The sequence below is a fragment of the Acomys russatus genome, chromosome 20 (genome assembly GCF_903995435.1).
Source record: "Acomys russatus chromosome 20, mAcoRus1.1, whole genome shotgun sequence".
NCBI classification, from domain to species: Eukaryota; Metazoa; Chordata; class Mammalia; order Rodentia; family Muridae; genus Acomys; species Acomys russatus.
Genome location: NC_067156.1, coordinates 24,439,010 through 24,459,352, shown reverse-complemented (window position 1 = coordinate 24,459,352; position 20,343 = coordinate 24,439,010). Strand labels below are relative to the sequence as shown.

The 20,343-nt window shown below is 54.3% G+C and overlaps 1 protein-coding gene across 3 annotated transcripts in view; it reads right to left on the bottom strand.

The window, feature by feature from the left end:
- Window positions 1-4,780: 4,780 nt before the first annotated feature.
- Window positions 4,781-20,343, bottom strand: part of Cxxc5 (CXXC finger protein 5) — a 32,336-nt gene continuing 16,773 nt past the window's right edge. For 2 of the 3 annotated variants that reach the window (XM_051163006.1, XM_051163007.1), the window contains exons 2-3: window positions 6,897-7,978; window positions 4,781-5,704 (exon numbers count right to left, since the gene is read on the bottom strand). In XM_051163006.1, the coding sequence (XP_051018963.1) occupies window positions 5,660-5,704; window positions 6,897-7,817 (966 nt within the window). In that variant the 5' untranslated portion in view covers window positions 7,818-7,978 and the 3' untranslated portion in view covers window positions 4,781-5,659. Of the gene's footprint in view, window positions 5,705-6,896; window positions 7,979-11,225; window positions 11,388-20,343 lie in introns of all 3 variants that reach the window. The other variant, XM_051163008.1, reaches the window with a different exon arrangement.

Sequence of the window (20,343 nt, the reverse complement as noted above, 5' to 3'; positions counted from 1 at the left end):
TGAAGCCAGCACAAGGTCTGGGAGAGGAGCATTTCAGCTGTGGGAAAAGCCTCTGATTCCCCCATGCCAGCACCCAATGCAGTCTGGGCTTCTGGACCCACAGTGAGGAAAAGCTGCCCCAGAGCCCTGTACTTCCCTGGAGTTGCGCACCTGTCCGGGATGGGGAGCAGAAAAGTCTGTGGGTAGACACACAAGGCAATGCAGTCCCATGGGCACACTGACACATGTGTACCATATATCCCCAGCATTACTCAGGGTCACATGGCCATCACACACACTCTGATGTCAGTCTTAGGGCCACATCTATCATGGACACTTAGCAATGAAGTTTTGTCCTAGAGTAAAACAATATATAACAACGTTGTATACTCAATGCCACACACGCAGTCAACCAATGGTACATATTCAGTTACATAGCTTCGTATCACTTTGGGTCTGCTCCATGACTGTACAGGCCACCGGGTCACAGTGTCACTGACCGTCCCAGTGATATCATTCAAGTCCACTTTCATGTCACACTCAATGGTATAAATAGTTAATATTCCTAGACACAGACTTACAATGTTTTTCTGGGCCTTAAAAGTCAGCCTTGGGGCTTAGAGATGGCGTAGTAGCTTAAGAGCATTGGCTGCTCTTCCAGAGGTCCAGAGGTCCTGAGTTCAGCTCCCAGCACCCACATGGCAGGTCACAGCTGCTTGTGACTCCAGTTCCAAGTGGTTTGGCATCCTCACAGAGACATGCATGCAGGTAAGCAGCAATGCACATAAAATAAAGTCTGTTTCTCTCTCTCTTACACACACACACATACACACACACACTCCCTGTGTTATTGGACTTGCCTCTGGCAGTGTGCCCAGCCCCTCCGACTCATACCTTGCCATCTAAATATCAGACCCTTAAGAATAGGTATAGGAGGCCAGGCATGGTGGTGCATGCCTTTAATCCCAGCACTCAGGAGGCAGAGGCAGGTAGATCGCTGTGAGTTCGAGGCCAGCCTGGTCTACAAGTGAATCCAGGACAGCTAAGGCTGTACAGAGAAACCCTGTCTTGGGGAGATTAAAAAAAAAAAAAAAAAAAAAGGTATAGGCTGCTGAGTGAAGGCTTCTAAGGAGGCCACTGGCTAGAGTGTCCTTTGTCAGCAGAAGAGAGGTGCAAAACAGAAAGGGACAGGAGAATGATTCTGAACGAAACGTGGAGACTCAAAGGTGTACAAAGACAAAGACTTGGTTACAGGACTTGGAGACCTTTAAACCAGATATCCAGAAAGTAGGGTAACAGGCTGGCTGGTGGTCAGGACCTTACTGCAAAGGTGGGTTGAATGGCAGAAGAGGGCCTTAGGGTGAATGCCCATCCAAAAGGACCCACTTTGCAGACCAGGCTGGCCTCCGACTCAGAGATAAGCCTGCCTCTGGCTCCCAAGTGCTCGGTTTGAAGGTATGTGCCACTATACCCTTTGCTGAGGCCTAGTGAATTATTTTATTTTATTTCAAAGAAATATACAGTTTAGGGCTGGAGAAGATGGCTCAGAGGTTAAGAGCATTGGCTGCTCATCCAAAGGTCCTGAGTTCAATTCCCAGCAACCACATGGTGGCTCACAACCATCTATAATGAGATCTGGTTCCCTCTTCTGGTGTGCAGGGGTACATGCAGACAGAGCACTGTATACATAATAAACGTTAAAAAAGAAAAAGAAAAAAAAGAAAGAAATATACAGTTTGGGGCTGGAGAAGATGGCTCAGCAGTTAAAAACACTGGCCGCTCTTCTGGAGGATGAGAATTTCCAGAATCTGTAAAGTGACTCCAGTCCCAGGAAATGTGACCCCCTCCTTCTGGCCTCGACACACTGGGCACCCCACACAGAGCAGACTTCATACAGACAAAACACCCAGATATATATATTGTAAAGCTTAAAGGACATTTGCAAGGATGGGAGTGGGCTGCTGCATTTAGGAAAGCATATACTCACAATCTTTGTTTTTGGAAACACGGTCCCTCTACATAGCGCTGGCTGTCCTAGAACTCACTGTGTAGACCAGGCTGGCCACAAACTCAGAGATCTGCCGGCTTCTACCTCCTGAGTGCTTGGATGAAAGGAATGCCCTTCCAGCTTTTTCTATAATTATTCTATTACTTATATTGTAGCGGTAACAGTAGTAGTGCCTCTTCCTTTTTTCCTTTTTCGGGACAGGGTGTGGCCTTGGCTGGCCTGGTCTCCCTTTGTAGAACAGGCTGGCCGTGAACTCACAGAGATCCAGAGATCCACCTGCTTCTGCCCCGAGTGCTGGGATTACAGGCGTGCGCTACCACACCTGGCTTGGTCTTTTATTCTTTTGGTTTGGTCTTTTTGTTTTTCGAGACAGGGTTTCTCTGTGTAGCCTTGCCTGTCCTGGACTCACTTTGTAGACCAGGCTGGCCTCGAACTCACAGTGATCCGCCTGTCTCTGCCTCCTGAGTGCTGGGATTAAAGGCGTGCGCCACCACGCCCAGCTTGGCTCGGTCTTTTCTTGAAGACAGTGCCTGATGTAGCTCAGGATGACTTCACACTCACTTATCTTGATCCCCTGGGAACAAAGGCATGCTATTACTGTATCAGGTTTTGTTTTTCAGACAGGGCCGTCCTCCTGTCTCAGCCACCACAGCTGGGGTTACAGGTGTGCAACACCCACAGCTGTCCCAGATATCTGTTGTTATTGCTTTATGTGTATGTGTTTATGTGCTGGTGACCCAAGAGGCCAGAAGAGGGTGTTGAAGCCCCCAGAGCTGGAGTAACAGGTGGCTGTGAGCCACACATGCTGGCAAACAAACTTCGGTCCTTTGCAAAAGCAACCCGCACACACTCTTAACTAGTGAGCCATCTCCAGGCCTGTGAAGTTTTAAAACAGCACTTGCCATTTGCCAGTGTTCACTATGCACCACCTTGCCTTTACGATGGCAGGTGGTTCTTCTTTGGGTCGTTTTCTGGGAGAATATTACTTTCCAGGGCAAGGCTTGGCCTGCAAGAGATCCCCTCCCTCTGTGTCCTCCAGAGACACTGCGGCTGGCTTGCCCTTCCACCCACATCAACCTTGGGTACGTTAAGAGACAAACTGGAAGTAAGGGGCTTTGAACTTTGGGTTTCTGCATTGTGGAGTGGGCCCAGGCCAGCTGAGTCACAACATCCCCTCCCATTTAAGGTTGGCACTAGAGCCACCCACCCAACACCTGGAGGTGTGCCAGAGGGCCGGCCTAGGCCATCTGCGGCTTGAATGCTGCCAGCAAAGGCCTCTAGCCCAGTGCCCCCTGCTGGTCAGGCTCTCCCCACTCCCTCCAGAACCCCCGCGCCGCGGCCCCCCCCCCCCCCCCCCCCCCCGGTTCTGGAGGTGCTGCAAGGCTAGGGAGAGGGTGCCCTCAGCTGTAACACCTCCCCCTACTCTCTGCTGGACACCCCCCTTTGGCAGAGCCGCCTGGAGAGATCACAGGCAGCCACATGAAAGGGAATTTTCCCAGGCAGAGATGAAGTTGAAAGCTACCTCCCCCGCCCCTGCCTACCCCTGCTGTGCCAGGCCAGGCTGCTGAGCCCCTGGTGCTCCAAGGGAGCCTGTGACACAGAGAAAGGGTTTGGGGGTCAGGATCCCTCCTCCCTGCTTTCCCCTTCCAGGAACAACAGAGAGCCCATCTCCCCCACACCTCACCACCCACTCGGCTTCAGAAACCCCGCCCCCATCCACCTGACACCTTGTAAGTCCTTCGCCAAGTCTAGCTTGTCTCCTCCAGGCTCAGAGTGGGGGTGGGGTGGGGTGGGAAGAGTATTTTCCAGCAGTTGGCTAAGCCTTATCCTTCAGGTTGGCCTCTAGGCTGCATAAAGGGTAGCCGTGCAAATGATTGGCTTTTCCGCTAAGGCAGCCTTGGCCCCTACATCACTAGGCCTTGTTTTCCCCAGACAGCTGGCTCCCAAGAGGTTCTAGACCACCACCTATCAACCAACCCTCTGGAGGTTGGAGCAAGCAGTGGCTTTCTTTTGGTTTTGTTTTTTTTTGAGACAGGGTTTCCCTGTGTAGCCTTGGCTGTCCTCGAACTCACAGCGATCCGCCTGCCTCTACCTCCCGAGTGCTGGGATTAAAGGCATGTGCCACCACACCCGGCTGTAGTGCACTTCTTGAACTCAGGCTGGAATGGAAAGGGTCCAAGGACAAGACATAGGGAGGGCACAGCCTTGGTCCAGAAACCCAGGAGAAAACTGCTTCTAGGGAAACTATGTGGGTGGCTGGGTGAGCATAAGACACCAGCCAGCAGGCACAATGGCACATGCCATGTAATGCCAGCACTCTGGGAGGCAGAGGCAGGTGTGAGTTCGAGGCCAGCCTGGTGTACAAAGTGAGTTCCAGGACAGCCAAGGCTACACAAAGAGACCCTACATGTGTGTGTGTGTGTCGGGGGGGATGGCTACCATGCAAAAAGACCCAAAGAGCTAGGGATGCTGGGATGTACCAGCCCTTTCCGTATAAACACGGTTCCATGCTGTTTACAGGATGGCTGTTTCTGTTCTCCCTCTACCTCCTGAGTCCAAAGGCTATCAACTCTAGCTATCCACCCCCTCAAGGCCCCCACCCCGCCATCCTCCTCTCTAGGTAGTCCCACACAATCACAGGCCCAGCCACAGCCCCAAGCCAGCCCTCCAAAACCCAAGACCAAGAGGCCAGCATTGTATCATGACACAAACATGCATTCAGTTTTATTCACAAAACAGCCTGGTCTCCTAAACAATACAAACAGCATGTCCCTCAGCAGGGAGCTGGCCACGGGCAGGGGCCCTGGGCACCCACCCCTACCAGCGGGGGACCACGCAGAGAAGCCCTTTTCTTCTGTTGCTATGAGCAAGGCTGAAAAAAGAGGGCTTATTTTCTCTAAGGGGAAGTAGCCAGGATCAGAAATATTGAGATGTGGGCTCCCCAGATCTCAGTGGACCAACGAATGAATAGATTTTTCATCTCTCCAAAATCCGACACTGTTTGGGTGGGAGATCCCAGTCAGGGGACGGTAGGTGCAACATGGTTGGGCCTGGACCAGGAACTCCCAGTCCCGGTGGGCTCTGGCCGCAGCTCTGCACATATGGATGGGTATAGAGGGGCTTCTACACGGTGCCATCAACATTTTCTTTATAAACGTGAGTGGATTCTCCAGGCAAACTACGCACTATTTCATGGTTGGAAAGAATCAAAGGAAGTTTAAAATGAGAGTGGAGTTAAAACTGTGCTAAATTACAGTAGTGCTTATTAGTAACTAGATTGCAAAAGGTTACAGAAAATTTACATTCTCTACACAAAAACGGCATCTCCCGCACAGACAACATCGACATTGACACAGGAAGGAGACTGATTGTCCATTCTTTGCCCAGGAAGTCTTGGAACTTTATAGATTCGTCTTTACCTCTTTTGTTGTTGTTGTTCTTCTGAAAAAGCAGTTAAATTTTCTTTTCCTTTTTATACTAGGGACGTGGAGATGTTAAAACGACAACAAAAAATATATATATATAAAAACAGGAATGAAATCTGTGAGAGAATATTTTTGGTTCTAAAGACGGGTGCATCCGTTTGTCTTCGCCCGAATCCCTTGCCGGAGACCACGCGAGCAGTGACATTGCACGGAGAGGGCAGCTTTGGGTTCCCGGCCGTCACTGAAATCACTGAAACCACCGGAAGGCGGCTCCTGACGGAAGCATCACCTTCTGGCGGGGCGGGAGACAAAAACAAGGAGAAAGTTCAGTCAGGGTCCCGGTGGGCCTGGTGCAAGATGCTCCCCGTGGCCGGCTCAATGGCGGAGAGACGGGCATGGAGAATAGGCAGTTACCCCGAAGAGTTTCTGTCATGCTGGCCAAAGAAGGAGCCGTGGCCTGCTGGGCTACCCAAAGGCCCAGAGCACCCTGAGGCCTCCTGAGCCGCTCTTGGCCCAAAGGCATCTGGCACCAGGTGGCTGTAGTACACCTGGGGCCACAGCTGCATTCTGTCAAATTGAGTGTGAGCACTTCTGTGCACGTGGGGTGTGCCTGCACTGGGTTAGACTATGTGGTATATGTGGAATTGTGACGGGGAGGGAAGCAGTTATCTGAGTTCAGTAAGCAGCTAAGCCTGTGATGAGAGGACGTGTACAGGGCAGGTGCACATGTGGGTGTCTACACTGGAGTGGGTGCCTTGGTGTGCTGGTAGGTAAGCAGAACACAGCAGTCAGAAAGGTGGCCAAAAGGCCAAGGCTAGGACATCATTGTTTTCCAACCATTATGGAGTTAAGCCTACTCGCAAGAGGGGTGGAGACTAGTGGCAGGGATGGCAAACTGCAAAGCTGCTTTTGAACTCAGCTAGTTTACCCTATCTGGGGACACAGGGCCAGGCTCCGCTACAAGGGTGGACAGATCCCTGCAGGTATGCCAGGCTTCTAGCTATGAATGAGCTGCTCCTCCCCACCTCCAGGCAGAGCAGCCAGCACTGGGACACCTCCATCTTGGGTGTGGCAGGAGAAGTGGAGCGGGAGATGACAACACACTGCTCTCCATAAGGACACAGGGTCCATAGACAGAACCAGTCTTAGGTTACAGACTGCCTCAGGACATGTCTACGAGACAGAAGCTTGGTACTTAAGTGGAAATACCTGACACAGGCCCTGGGAGGGGCATTGGAGTCCCAGGACCTTCCTGGGAATGCCAAGCCCCTACCTGCAGACCATGGCTGCTGGCATCTCAGGATGTGGCTCTGACTTCTAGGGCAGTGAACGGGTACCTTGGCAGCCAGATCTCCAGGCCCTAGGGCTGGCTGGGTATGCCTCACACTTGCAGGCAGGAAAGGTGGGCTCCAGGCCTCGGGGGTAGGTTTGGACTGCCAGACAAATTGGGAGAGCCCGCACACCTCCCTCTACGGCGCTGTTACCTCCAGAGCAGCGGAAGGCTTCTTTTTGAGTTCCTCACACTTTCTGAATTTGCAAATCTGATGGCCAGTCTTTCGGTTCCTACAACTGCTGCACTGCTCGCAGTTGATGCGCCTCCGGCAAGGCGCACACATGCCGCAGCGTTTCCGCTTCTTCTTGCCTGAGCTGATGGCAGAAGCCAGCTCTCCCTGCATGGGGTACTCGGTCAGGCCAGCCATGTGAAGCGCACTCTCAGCCAGGAACACACCAGCTGGGGTCATGATGAAGAGGCCTGGATTGATGGGGAAAGCGCCCAGATAAGGGAAGTCGGACTGGCCGTTGAGGGCTTCGGCACCGGCCACAGCCTCCATGTCAGGCAGGCCAGCACCTGCCTCGCTCATCAGTGGCAGGTGTTCCTGCACCACACGCTTCAGCATCTCTGTGGACTGTGCGAACTGCTGCAGCGTCAGCTGTCCCTCGGCTGCCAGCTCTGTGGCCCGCTCTGCCTTGCTCAGCAGGCTGGCCACAGCACCACTTTTGTGCTTTGAGGTAGGGTTGCTTTTGTCCACTGCCATGGCCGCAGCCAGGTCATGACCGTTGGCCAACAGGGAGGCTGCGGCTGCAGCGGCCTTGTCAGCAGACTCACTCCCCATCAGGCTTGCACTGCCACCACTGCTACCAAAGGAAGAGTAGTGGGAGAGTGGGCGGGAGCGACGCAGGCTCTTGTTGAGGGGTTCACTGATGATGCCACTCTTGTTCCGACGCTCAGGGGGTGGGGCATCATCCGCCACGGAGGCTGGTGCAGCTGCAGCCACTGGGGTACTTTTGTCTGTTCCTCCTGCCTTTGGGCCATTGCCACTGCTGTTATTGGTGTTGCTGTTGCTGCTGCTGCCACTGCCGCTGCTGCCACCAGCGTCCTGGGAGCCACCACCGAGGCTCGACATGGTGGGGCTGAGGAGGCCCAGACCCCGGCTGCTGGGGGAGCCTGCAAACTGCTAGGGGCTCACAGATGAGCGAGTAACCCTGCTGCCCACAGCAGAGACGCCTGGTGGCTTTCACTCAGGGCAGGCACATGGTCAGGTGTCCGCGTGGAAACTTCTTTACTCTGTTGGGAAAGGTGGGGACAAGGTCAGTAAACCCTCTTCCTTCAGCTTCAGCACCCACATTGCCATGGCAACAACCAGAAGGCCGATGAGGCACTGGTGGAGAATTTATTTGTACTATCTCACTTAAGACTCAGGAGAACCTTACGAAGCAATAGGTGCTGATTCTCTTACTTCATAGCCAGGGAGTTAAGGCTTATGAGAGTTACTAGTCCATGGACACACGGCTACTCAGAGGCACAGGGAGGTTCAGGCCAGATGGCTCTAACCCAAATCTGGCCTGCAAAAATCTAGACAAGGTAACTAATGAAACCAAGTGGCCACTGTCCTTGGTGGGGTAGGAGATCTGGAGAGCCTAACTAATCCTGAGGATTAATGACCATCAGTGCAGAGCCATCAAAGGAGGAGTAAAGACACAGACCACAACAACTCCGCTGCTGCCCCTGGATGCTTGTTTGGAGATTGCGGGTAGAGCAATCGGGCTGCTTTTGTTCAACCCAGAGTTGATGGAGTACAGCACCCTCATTTGAAGGAACACCTACCCTTTTACAAAGTAGGCAAGAAGGTAGGTGGCAGCGGTGCACTCCTTTAATCCCAGCACTTGGGGAGGCAGAGGCAATCGGATCTCTATGAGTTCCAGGCCAGCCTGGTCTACAGAGCTAGTTCCAGGACAGCCAAGGGTACACAGAGAAACCCTGACTTGAAAAACCAAAAAACAAAGTAGGCAGAGCTCTGGGCCTGAAGTGTTTCTCCTGCACAAGTAGGAAGACATGCACGTATATATTACACACACACACACACACACACACACACACACACACACACACACACACACACACACTTCCCTGTCCATTCCAAAATCACAGCTGCCATCTCAAACCCTGCTCTGGCCTCAGTGTGTGTCTCCGCTGTGCCCTGGCCTGGCTTCCACATGGAGGGAGGGCACACAGGCCCAACAAGAGTGTAGAGGTCCCCATGAAAATCCAGAGGGCACCAGGCACGGTGGCACACACCTTTAATCCCAGCACTTGGGAGGCAGAGACAGGTGGATCACTGTGAGTTCGAGGCCATCCTGGTCTACAAAGCGAGCCCAGGACAGCTCGGGCTATTACACAGAGAAACCGTGTCTCTAAAATCTAGAGGGATGGAGAGTGAACGGAGGCAAGCAGGAGGCTATCTCCTGGTCTCCTCCACAGTTCTCAGGCCCGGGGCCTTTCCCAAGACAGGGGCCTTCTGAACTCTGGCCTTAAGCAGGGCATATGAGTGGCCCTTCTGGGGTCTTCGCTCTCTAGCACTCTGTCCCTGGAGGCGGGCTTCAGTCTAGCATCCCCCAAGGAGAGGAGTGAGAGCACAAGGCCCAACCCCTGAGCAGCTGGTGGCTCAAGGGGCAGCTGAACATCTGGCGGACCCCGCCCTGCCCTGAGCTCGAGAGTTGGGAACACATCAGATCTTTGTCCCCGGACAACCCCATCACACCCACCAGGCTACCCTGGATATTCAGCCCATACCAGAGGTCATGTGGTCCAACCCTCTGCGTTTACAAAGAAGTAAGCCAGAAGGCCCTGTGCTCCAGCACCGCCAACAAGTAGCCACAAAGAGCGGTTAGTGTAGCCACCTGAAATGCTCGAGGGGAGGCAACCTGCAGCCTCACTCTGGAAACAGCTCTGCACCTCTCCATGGGTCTGCATCCACCAGGGTTCCTTTCGGAGTTCTACTCAAGCACGTTGGAGCCTACTAGGACAATCCTAGGAAGGCATGGGCTGGGGGTCAGAGGTCAGGGCCATAATAGAAAGGGGACCATTCTGCCTGAGAATTTTGTGCTATCTCACCTCCAAGGGGCCAACCTAATCATCTCTCCAGACTCTCTTCCTTCGAGACCAGTGGTTGACTCTCGGCACCAGTGACCCTGGGTGTGCTAAGAGACAAGGGTCAGAAAACACCGAGGCACCTCTCTCTTCTAGCTCCTGCTCACTGAGCTCAACTTCCTTGCCCAGGGCCACAACCCAGCAGCCCCAACTACAGAGAAGGGGAAGAAGGAAGAGGTAGGTCTATGGGCTGGATCGACAGGAGCAAAAGCCCATGTGTCCCCCGCCTCTAAGACCTGCTGGCTGGTGGCAGAAATCGATAGCCACATTAACGCTGCTCTTGCTTGCTCAAGCTCTCTCCCCCTCCCTCTACCAGCTCCAGGAGCTGGCGCTGCGTGCAGGGCCTGCAGGTCAATTAGAAGTCAGCTCCCTTCAACACAGCAAGCAGTGGGGTTCAGGGCCGGTGCTTACTGTCTCAGGCTGAGCTCCTGCTTTTGTCTCCATCCTCAGTCTCTATATGTGTGCTATCATCCATCCATCTCTCACTTCGGTTCTCCCAGGGACCACCTGCTCTCAGGCCCCCCTCCCCCACCCCCCAGCTCCTAAGGCACACTGAGCTTGGGACAGCGAACGTGATATGTCACTGAAACAGGTGCTACAGGCAGAAACACTGTGGTGACTTATCAGCCCTGGAAGGTTGAGGGCTGGAAGGATACACAAGGGACTGGCCACAGGGGTAACAGTCCTCAACCCCAAACAGCACATATGTAAAAATAGTCTTCATGGTCTAGGTGTGGTCCCCAGGCCTCTTCCAAACCTGCCTTTGTGGCTAGGTCTTCAGACCTAGGAAAAGGCTGATGCCTTCCCTGGTCCCTAAGGACCCTGACTAAGGTCCCATCTAACCTACTCACAGAAGAGAACAAGAGGTGACATTTTCCTAGGCCCCAAGCCTTCTAAGGCAGGGCTCACAGCAACTGCTCCCCAGGCCAACAAGGGCCTGGCAATACCCAAGCAGTAGGAAGAGCTGGGGCTGCGTTGAAGTGGAGCGGGACTGAGCGGGAGGGAAAGCTGGCGGGCAGGCAGGCGGCAGTGGCGGGCGCATCCATCATCAGCCCTGCCAGGAACGCATCCAGCCCCCAAAAAGAAATACTGCGCCTGAGGAGGGACAACAAAGGGCTCCGTTTCATCAGCAATGCGGAGCCAGCGCCCCGCCGCCCCGCCAGCCGCGGTCAGCCCACAAAGGACCCCTTTGTCCATGCAGGAGCCTGGCGGCCTATAGCTGGGACCAGGGACTGACGGGTGGGGACAGAGCCTAGGGGTGAAGGAACCAGTCCCCAGGAGCTGGGGTGGGGGGGGGGGTGGGGGGCAGCAGTGAGGGGAAGACAGGTGCTAAGGACAGAGAATGTTGACAAAGAACTCAGGAATGGGTCAGAGACAACAGGACCTGGTGGGATGAAGCAGTCATCTGATGAAGAGGTCAGAGGGCACATAGGGGACCAGGGATGGGCGTGATGGAGCCAAAAGGAAGCAACCGGACATGTCCACAGGGGTAGGAGCTTAGGGACAGAGTTCTTGCCACAGAAGCCATCATTGGTTGGGACCTTGGCTGTTGAAAAGAGAGAAAGTTAGGCAGGCATGGCAGTGCTCCCTTTTCATCCTAGCATTTGGGAGGCAGAAGCAAAGGCAGGATGATCTCTGTGAGTTCGAGGCCAGCCTGGTCTACAAAGCAAGTCCAGGACAGCCAAGGCTACACAGAGAAACCCTGTCTCAAACAACAACCCCTCCAAAAGGGGGGGGGGGGAGTCATGTGGACCACCTGATAGGGCTATTCCTATCTCTACCCTCTCAAGGCACAGACCTTGCTCTCTTCAAACCAGCACCAACTAACATGTAACTAAGAACCCATTCTCAGCCGCTCACATTTATTGGGTACCTACTATACTGTGTGGTATTTGCATGTTTCACAGGTCAAGAGAGTACTCAAGGGACAGAAACTTTTAACCAGTTTCAGAGATAAACGTACGTTCACTAAAGTTCAAGCTGTCAGCCTAATAACTGACCACGGCAGAACTTGAACCCAGAGCTAAGTGTCGGTCACCTGCTCTGACTGCCTTTGTCCTTCTTGGGCAATTAACAGAATGGCCCAAGGCAAAGTGACCCAGTTATCCTATGGCCCTCTCACCAAATTGTTACCATGCCGGTCACCTCTTCCGTGGTCAGGGGTGAGCTGTCACAGGCCCCCAGGGGAGTGCCCCACCTGGAGGCTCCGAGATACACATGCAGGAACTCAGAATGCTAGGCCAGTGACATCATAATGCCAGCTGGCAATGAGGTCACCAGTGGCAATGGCCTCACCCCACCCTCAGCCCCAAGAGCCTAACTGAACGGAGGAGGGGCTTACACCCTGGGAGGGGCTGGCGCTGTGTTCCTGAGAGGCCTGCAGTTAGAACTAAATGTTTACCACACCCCCTCCCTATGTATTCCAACAGTGGCCCAATGCCCTGTGCTACTGTGGAGGGAGGGAGGGGCAAGGAGGACACAGGACACTGACCCTTACTCCAAGAATATATGAGAGCTGGGCTGGTGGCTAAAAGAGCAGATACGAATATAGTGACCTGGAAGGAAAGCTGAGTGAAGCTAGGAGGCCTTCTTGGAGGAAGAGGCAGCCAAGGAAAGAGCTAAGGATAGAGAGAAGTTACCGGAGGTGACACAGTTGAGAGCATTAGGAAGAACTGGTTGAAAGCAGGTGCCAGGTATGGTTTTGACCGTTCCAGGGTCCCAGCTGCATGGTCTGGAGGTCAAGGACGGGACTTTTACAGTACCAGTCAAGCTTTTCCTTGGTGGGGGGTAGGGGGCAGGGAGCAGGCACCGACCCTAGCCTCCTGAATGCTGGAACAACAGGTGTTAGCCACCATTCCTGGCACTAGCTCAATGATTTTCAAGTGCACTTTCAGAACTATGCAAGTACCATCCTGCTTGAGGTCAGGTTTGCCCAGGGCATTAGGCCTTGTCTACTGCGCTGTAGTGCAGTAACCTTGTAGGCCTATCCTGCTTTCGAAAGTAACCCCAGGGCTCTGGCCAAGCAGAATTCAGCATGGCTTGAGAGAGGTAGCTCTACAGAGTGCACACAGACTTAGATGCACTTACATTTTCTACTTACCTGGGGTATAGCAGGGAGCAGTGCCGACGGAGCTCTATAAGGAAGTCAGTCAGACAGTCAGACAGACAGACAGACAGACAGACAGACAGACCACAGTTTCCAGTGACTGAGCTCAGCTAACCCAGTGATGCTGAGGAGGGGGTTCTGTCTCTGATTCCTATAATTCACTCTAGGAGTCTCCAGGGGCAATGAGCCCTCTTAGGGGCAGGAAGAAGTACAGCTGCATCTGGAGAGGACAGACAGACAGACCTGTAGGGCCACAGCAAACCTAAGCACCTAGCAACTGGCTGGGGTGAGCATGCCTTGACGCAGCACTCCCAGTCAGTGAGTAACAGAAGGGGAGTGGGGCAGGGTGGCACAGGCCTTTAATCTAGCACTTGGGAGACAGAGAGGCAGGTGGCTCTCTCTAGAAGTTTGGGGCCAGCCTGGTCTTCATGGAGTTGCAGGGCAGCCAAGGCTACATGGTGAGACCCTGCTCCCCCCCCCAAAAAAAAACAAAACAAAACTCTGGGACCACTGCAGTCATACTGGTGACCCCTCACCCTCTGACTTAACCCTTCCATCTCAGATACACAAAGCTTTGAGCAAAGCATCATGGGCCTCTGTTACCTAAAGTTCCCCGAACCATCTCTGAGTATCTTCTTGGAATGCTCTGGCCAGAAGTGTGCTTTCACCTTAGCTGTAGGCAGTGAGATTCGGAGCTTGCCAACCACTCTGATAAAGATTCATCTCTGCCCCCCCGCACCCACCCCCCCAAGGTAGGATCTTTCTCCAAAGGCAGCAAAGGCCCTGGAATGTCCTTCCTTATTTTATGACTTCAGCACATGGCTTTGAGCTCTTTTTTGGCATGTTGTGTGGGACCCTGTGGACCACAGCTACCATGGGCACAGCTATATGCTGCAGCCCATACCCTCTGACTATGGCCTGTATTGCCCTGCTGAGAATATGCAGAATGGGCAGTGGCCACAATGGACAAGATGATAATTCTGCCCTGGTGAGTCTGGGGGTGTGTCCCTGGATTTTTGAACTAAATGCTTCCCATAGTGAGGCTGTCTTAAGCAAACAGCCCACCCGAGACTGTGGCCCACATCCCTGCTTTAGCCGCTCTATCCTGATGGGTCTCATCCCAGGACAGGCAGAGAAAGCTACCCCAGAGACACGGAGTCCAGTGGCTAGAGGGAGCAAACTATGCCAACATAACAAAGCTAGGAACTGGAGCTGTACCATCTGTCCTGGCCTTCCCTCATCGTAACTGTGAACTTGCCCGGTCCCTGCACGGGTGTTAGTTCCCTATCTGTAATAGAAAATGTCCAGAGACTGTTTTATTTTGTACACATATATGAGTGCCTGCATGTAAGCATGTGTGCTGGGTGCATCTTTGGTGACCAAGGAAATCAGAAGACAGTGCCATCAGAATGCCTGGAATAGGAGTTACAGGAAGCTGTGAGCTGCCATGTAGGTGCTGGGAACCAAACCTGGGTCTTCTGCTCGAATAGCCAGTGCTCTTAATTACTAAGCCGTCTCTCAAAACTGTAGGGATGGGTCGTGTCCCCTCCACCCCCAAGACAGAGTTTCTCTGTGTAGCCTTGGCTGTCCTGGACTCGCTTTGTAGACCAAGCTGGCCTGGAACTCAGAGACCCGCCTGCCTCTGCCTCCTGGGTGCTGGGATTACAGGCGTGTACCAGGGCGCCCAGCCAGAGGATGAGTTCTTAATCCTCACTCTAACCGAGGACATATGCTCCCAGGATCGAAGGGAAAGAAGATAGATACAAAGAAAGTTTGGAAGAGTGACTCCCCATCCAGATACCCACAGTGGCAGTGACCTAGTGGCCAGACAGACCAGAGCTAGTCATGGGGTTTGCAGGTGGGGAGGCCTCTGAGCAAGCCACAGAGGGAATTTGGCTTACGGGGGTACTCTCTAGCTCTGGCTAACGAGACATGACAAGGCAGACACTGTGCTAAGCATTTTTCTTACACTTTGTTCTTGTAGTTGCTCCAAGACAGGATCTCTCCTAGAGTTCATACCTGCCTGCCTCTGCTGAATTAAAAGGCAAGCCTTTTAGCTTATTACTGGAATCTCTAAGGCCGTGAAATCATCTGCCTAAGGTCACAAGGTCAGTAGGTGGCAGAGTCAGGGTTTGAATCCAGACTCCAGGGACTGTCTTTCTAACAGTAGCTTTGGGGGAGAGGGTTCAGTTTCCTAAGGGTCTTCCTAGTGGCTCTCAGGCTCCAGGCACATGACACCCCATCAGGCACTACTGCCAAAAGTCTGCAATTGTACCCCAAGCCCAGGGAAAGACAGGGGAAGGGGCTACGGGGTGGGGTGGGCCGGACGGGCCTGGCTGGGCAGGAGCTCCGGGCATTCCGGCGGCCTCCGCAGGAAGCAGAACGGGGACGGAAACCGGCTCTTGCTGCCTCCCCCAGAATCCTGTGGGCAGCCCAGCCAGGCTGCACAGAGGCCTTCTTTGTGCCTGCCCCAACCCGCCACCCGGCTGGCCCAGGGTTTTGAGTTTCCTGGGGGGGGGGCGAGGGGGGTGTCCAGTCACCACTAAGCCTCCAGCTTCTCTCCCCTCCCGGGGACAACCACAGCAGTCCACAGCTGGAGGAGGAAGTGAGTGGATGGCTGTGGCTGCCCCAGAGCCTCGGGAGGCGCTGGGACAGGCCCACATCCCAACCCCCATATTTACATACCCTAACCAAAAACCGTGGCACCTAAGCTGCCACACTCCCCACCCCTCTGCTGGAAGCCTGTCATGACCCACCTGGAGCCACCCCCACCCTACTCCACCAGGGTGCTCTTGGGCCAGGTGGGCGGAGCAGTGCAACTGCCAAACCACCCTTTCCCACGCTCTGGACGGACATACAGGGCACACCAAGAGAGGCCTCTTTCCAGCATTTCAGGGGACAAAAGCCCCTTTGGGTGTGGAACTAATTAAGACACATAGGGTACCTGGGAGGAAGAGAGCTATGAAGCAGAATGTGTGTCCTGAGGAGCAGGGCATTGTATCTACCAGGGTTAAGCATGCCAGCCAGTAATGCTGGGCTGGTGAGCTGTGGGTGTGCCCAGGTGCAGATGAAATCCAAGGTGTCAACCTTTGTGGACTGCAGTGCTATTATTGTAGGCATGGCTGCTGTACAGCAGCACAGGTGGAGATGTTTGAAACATAAGCCCACAGTGCGTAAGGTAGAGGGGTGTGCTTCCCCCACCTCAGAACAGCCACAGCCACCAGCGTCGTGTGCGAGCAGAGCATTAACTATGGTGGGTGAGTGTCTGCAGGTTCTTCTGGTCTGTGTGTTAGCCTGTCTTAGCTGTGAGGCAGCAGTGTGTGCACTGTAAACGCCCTGAGTGTGATGTGGATGGTGCAGGTGGGAACTGGTGCCAGCTGCCAGGGCCCCTATGGAAACAGGAAGCTGCCCACAGGTGTGCCTGGGGTGAGATGGGGGCTGGGTTGCACCCAGGTTCAGTTTGTCTCTCTGAGAAACCAATTCACTGTTTCAGCCGAGATTCCCAGCCACGAGGAAGGCACCTGTCTGCTGTTCAAGGTCCAACAGCTCTGGTCAGCATCTAGCCACCTGCCTGGCAGCCTGGCCTGAGCGTGGTAAAAACTGGAAAACAAAAGCCCCCAGACCGCAGCAGGCCATCCCTGTAGAGGTGTGGGGGAGGCAGGCAAGAGGCAGGAGACTGAAGGGGAGGGAGGGAGAGAGGGAGGGAGGGAGGGAGGTGTCGCTGCAACCCCGGAACACAAAAATAATGAGGCGAGAGGGGCCGTGGGGCCAAGCTGGCTGGTTCCGGAGTCGCTATCTGACCTTGACAGATGCCACAGCTGGGCGCCTGGAGAGGAGCCGCAGCCACCCGCTGCCTCTGTGCTCCAGCCTGCCTCCCGACTCCCCCAGGCCAGGGTCGATTGAGGCTCTTAGAGGCCAGCCACAGGCAGACACCCCCCCACCACTACCACCAGAGAAGGGAAAGGAGAAGAGTCCTGGGCCTGGAGGTTGGAGGTGATTGGGAGGGGAAGCAGCCACAGGGACTCCTGAGAGTACCTCAGCTCCAAGTGTGGCTGGTGAGTGTGAGCACATGAGTTTGCCATTGTCCGCCAGCTTAGCTGGTGTGTGTGAGTGTTCCTGGAAGTGAAGTGAAGTGTGAGTGTAGGTGTGACAGGGATAAAGATAGCGCCTGTATGTGTATGTATGTCCTTGGGGGTCACACAAGCAGGAGGGATGGGCGAACCTTCCTGCTGTGGATGTGGACACATTCTTGGGGCTGGACACAGATTGCTCCTCTACCCTCTTGCAGAGGCCCAGCTGCCCTGGCCAATGCGAGCAAGGTTGGGCCGAGCACTGAAGAGACAAAGAGAACCATGGCTGCCTCCCCCAAGCCCTGAGTCTGAGAGATGGAGGAAAGGCACCCGCCTCCCCCACCATGATGCTTTGTGGACCCCCCCCCCCACACTGTAGCAGTGTGTCCCTCAGCACGCAGTGATGGGTACATAGCTGGGTACTGCCCCTCAGGGGTTGGCAGCAAGGGGCTGGGGTGTGAGCTGCAGCAGGGGACGCTGGGCTAGAGGTGGATTAGCAATTCCGAGCACTGGCTGCATAATTAAAAAATCATTACGGCAGGCAGGCGGGCAGAGCTGAGTGTGAGCTCACGCTTGGAGCAGGCGGGGACAGAGCCACAGCGCTCCCCCTCAAAGTGCTTCCCCGAGGAAAAATCCCACCTGCTAATATAATTATGGAAAAACACAAGCACGGAAATTCTGTTTCAGCAAACAGTGTACCTGAGTGCCCAGGGCCTATATGGCCCCCAGCACAGCTCCTGGCACTTAAGGCTAGCACCTCTGGTTCACTGCAGTGAGGCAGGTCCTGCTGGGTCCAGATTCTGACCTCCACCTGCTGGAATCCCCAAATCCAAGCATCTGTCAGCGGAGGCAAAGCTGACAGGCACTGGGTGGTCCTGATAACCAATGCAACACCCCCAAAGCTCAACTGCCCGCCTCTCCCTGTCCCCGGCTTGCCTTTCATCAGTCTCTGCCCAGCCCCTCTGGCTGGTTGTGTGGACCCCACGCTCCACGACACAGGGCACCCTGGGCTTGTCTGGGTTAAGCCAGGCGGGCAGCCATTCAGCCTGGGAAAGGCGGCCAGCTTTGGGGCACATGCCCCAGAAGGGCAGGCTGAGCCGCCATCACCTCGGGCCTGGAGCGGGCAGCGCAGGAGGGAGCCGGGCCTAATTAGTCGGCCTGGGAGGACGGGGCGGGCGCCAGGCGGCTGCCCAGAGCAGCGCAGGCACGTCCGCGAGCGGCCAGGAGGTGGTGGCGCCCGGAGACGCACCCGAGACGCAGCGGGCAGGAAGCCTGAAGCCTGGGAAGGAGGGCTGGGGCCAAGGAGACTCAGCAGCGAACAGGACTGCCGCCCCTCACGCCTCCATGCCACCAGGAGCGGCAATTAGAGGCTTTCAAAGTTTGTCCTTAATTGGTTTCATTTTTGCCTCATAAATGATTCATGGCCCCAGAGGTCTGGGAGGCGGAGGGAGTGGCAGGGGAAATTTGGGGAGGCTTTCGCCTGGAGCTAGCCCCCTCTACCTGAGGCCGGAGAGAACGCGGAACCCAGTACAGTGGAGAGGGACTGGGGAAGCATTTGGTGGGTGGGACCCTGCAGCAAAAATTAAACACCCAGGCCCTCTCTTTGGAGCATTAATTAGGAGCGGCCATGTCTCTTCTGTGGACAAGGCCCGAAGTCTAGGCACAGCTGCTGGGGTCCAGGAAGCATGAATTAGCGCTAAGGCAACCTACAGCACCAACGGCAATAGCCATGGAACACTTAACACTTTTAACTGGAACCCGGCAGAGGCTCTTTTAAAAAAAACCACTCCCTGCCCCAACACCAGGGTGAAGAAGTTTTGAAGATCGCTGCTTTAGAAGAAACTGAAGCCCAGCAAGATGAAGACCCGCCCTCTTATCTCATGCCAGAAGCCCTCACTCCCAAGCTCTCAGGGTTCAAGTGACCTTGTCCTCATGGGCCCCTGGCATACCTGTAAAACGGCAACAGAGAAGCCCCTATGGAGTGGTGACCCTGTGCCAGGACCTGGGACACTGAGAGATGCTGTGGACACCACCCTTTGGGAGCTCCCGGTCTCGGGGGCACCCAGAGACATTTAACAGGTGCTACAGAGAACTTGGAAGTACATCCCTCACGCTAACACGGTGGGGTAATAACAGGCCTTGGAGCAACTGAGGTATATGGTGAGGATAGGATATCCTTCCCTCTGGCTGGTCCACAGGATGCTCAGGGAGGGCAGGAATGTGGTCTACTTAACCTAAGCCTGGGGTCAGATAGTCACTAAACTCAGAACTGTAAATTACACCAGACACTATTAAATTAAATACACTGTTTAAAAAACAAAAAGGGGGCTGGAGAGATGGCTCAGAGGTTAAGAGCACTGGCTGCCCTTCCAGAGGTCCTAAGTTCAATTCCCAGCAACCACATGGTGGCTCACAACCATCTGTAATGGGATCTAATGCCCTCTTCTGGTGTGCAGGCAGAGCACTGTATACATAATAAATAAATATGAAAAAATCCAGGCCAGGTTGGCTTCAAACTCAGAGATCCACCTACCTTTCCCTCCCAAGTGCTGGGATTGAAGCATTACACAAAGATTTTAAAGCCTGTCTCTCTGTGCACCAGCATGGTCATCAGTGTCTGTGGGGGCCAGAAACTTTGGGTTCCTTGGAACTGGAGTCACACAGGTGGTTGTTAGTCACCAAATGTGAGCCCTGACCTGAGAATTAAATCCAGATCCTAACCACTTCCATACTAAGTTCACTAAGGCCTGCTAAGCCCCTAGAAAGGCTAGAGAAGGAATAGAGTCCACAATGTACTGATCTCCCCCCACCCCGGGGTTCAGGCCTGCTTAGCTAGGTGCTTGGTCTCCCCCCCACCCCCCCTTCCAAGACAGGGCTTCCCTGTATAGCCTTGGCTGTCCTGGATGGCACTGAACTCATAGCAATCCACCTGCCTCTGCCCCCCAAGTGCTGGGATTAAAGGCGTGCGCCACCACCGCCCGGCCGGTGCTTGGCCTTGGATCCCTCACACACATCTATCCTCCTCCTATGCCATATATACCAGATATTCCTCCGAAACCCTGCGGGAGCAGTGCAGCCCCAGAGGACTCCCTGCTCTCCCACCCAGCTTGCCTCCATCATGTAGAGAAAACACTACATGCTGATCAGACCTGCCCAGACCTTACCACAGCCTTCAGAACATAACCACCTACACTTCCCAGATGAAGAGAATAAGGCTTAATATGGAAGATAAGGGGCTTGCCGCAGACTATGCAGTTTGGGGCACAGAGGTTAACAGTCTGGGGAAGCCCATGTCCCTTACCTTAGTGATGGGGGCAGGACAACGA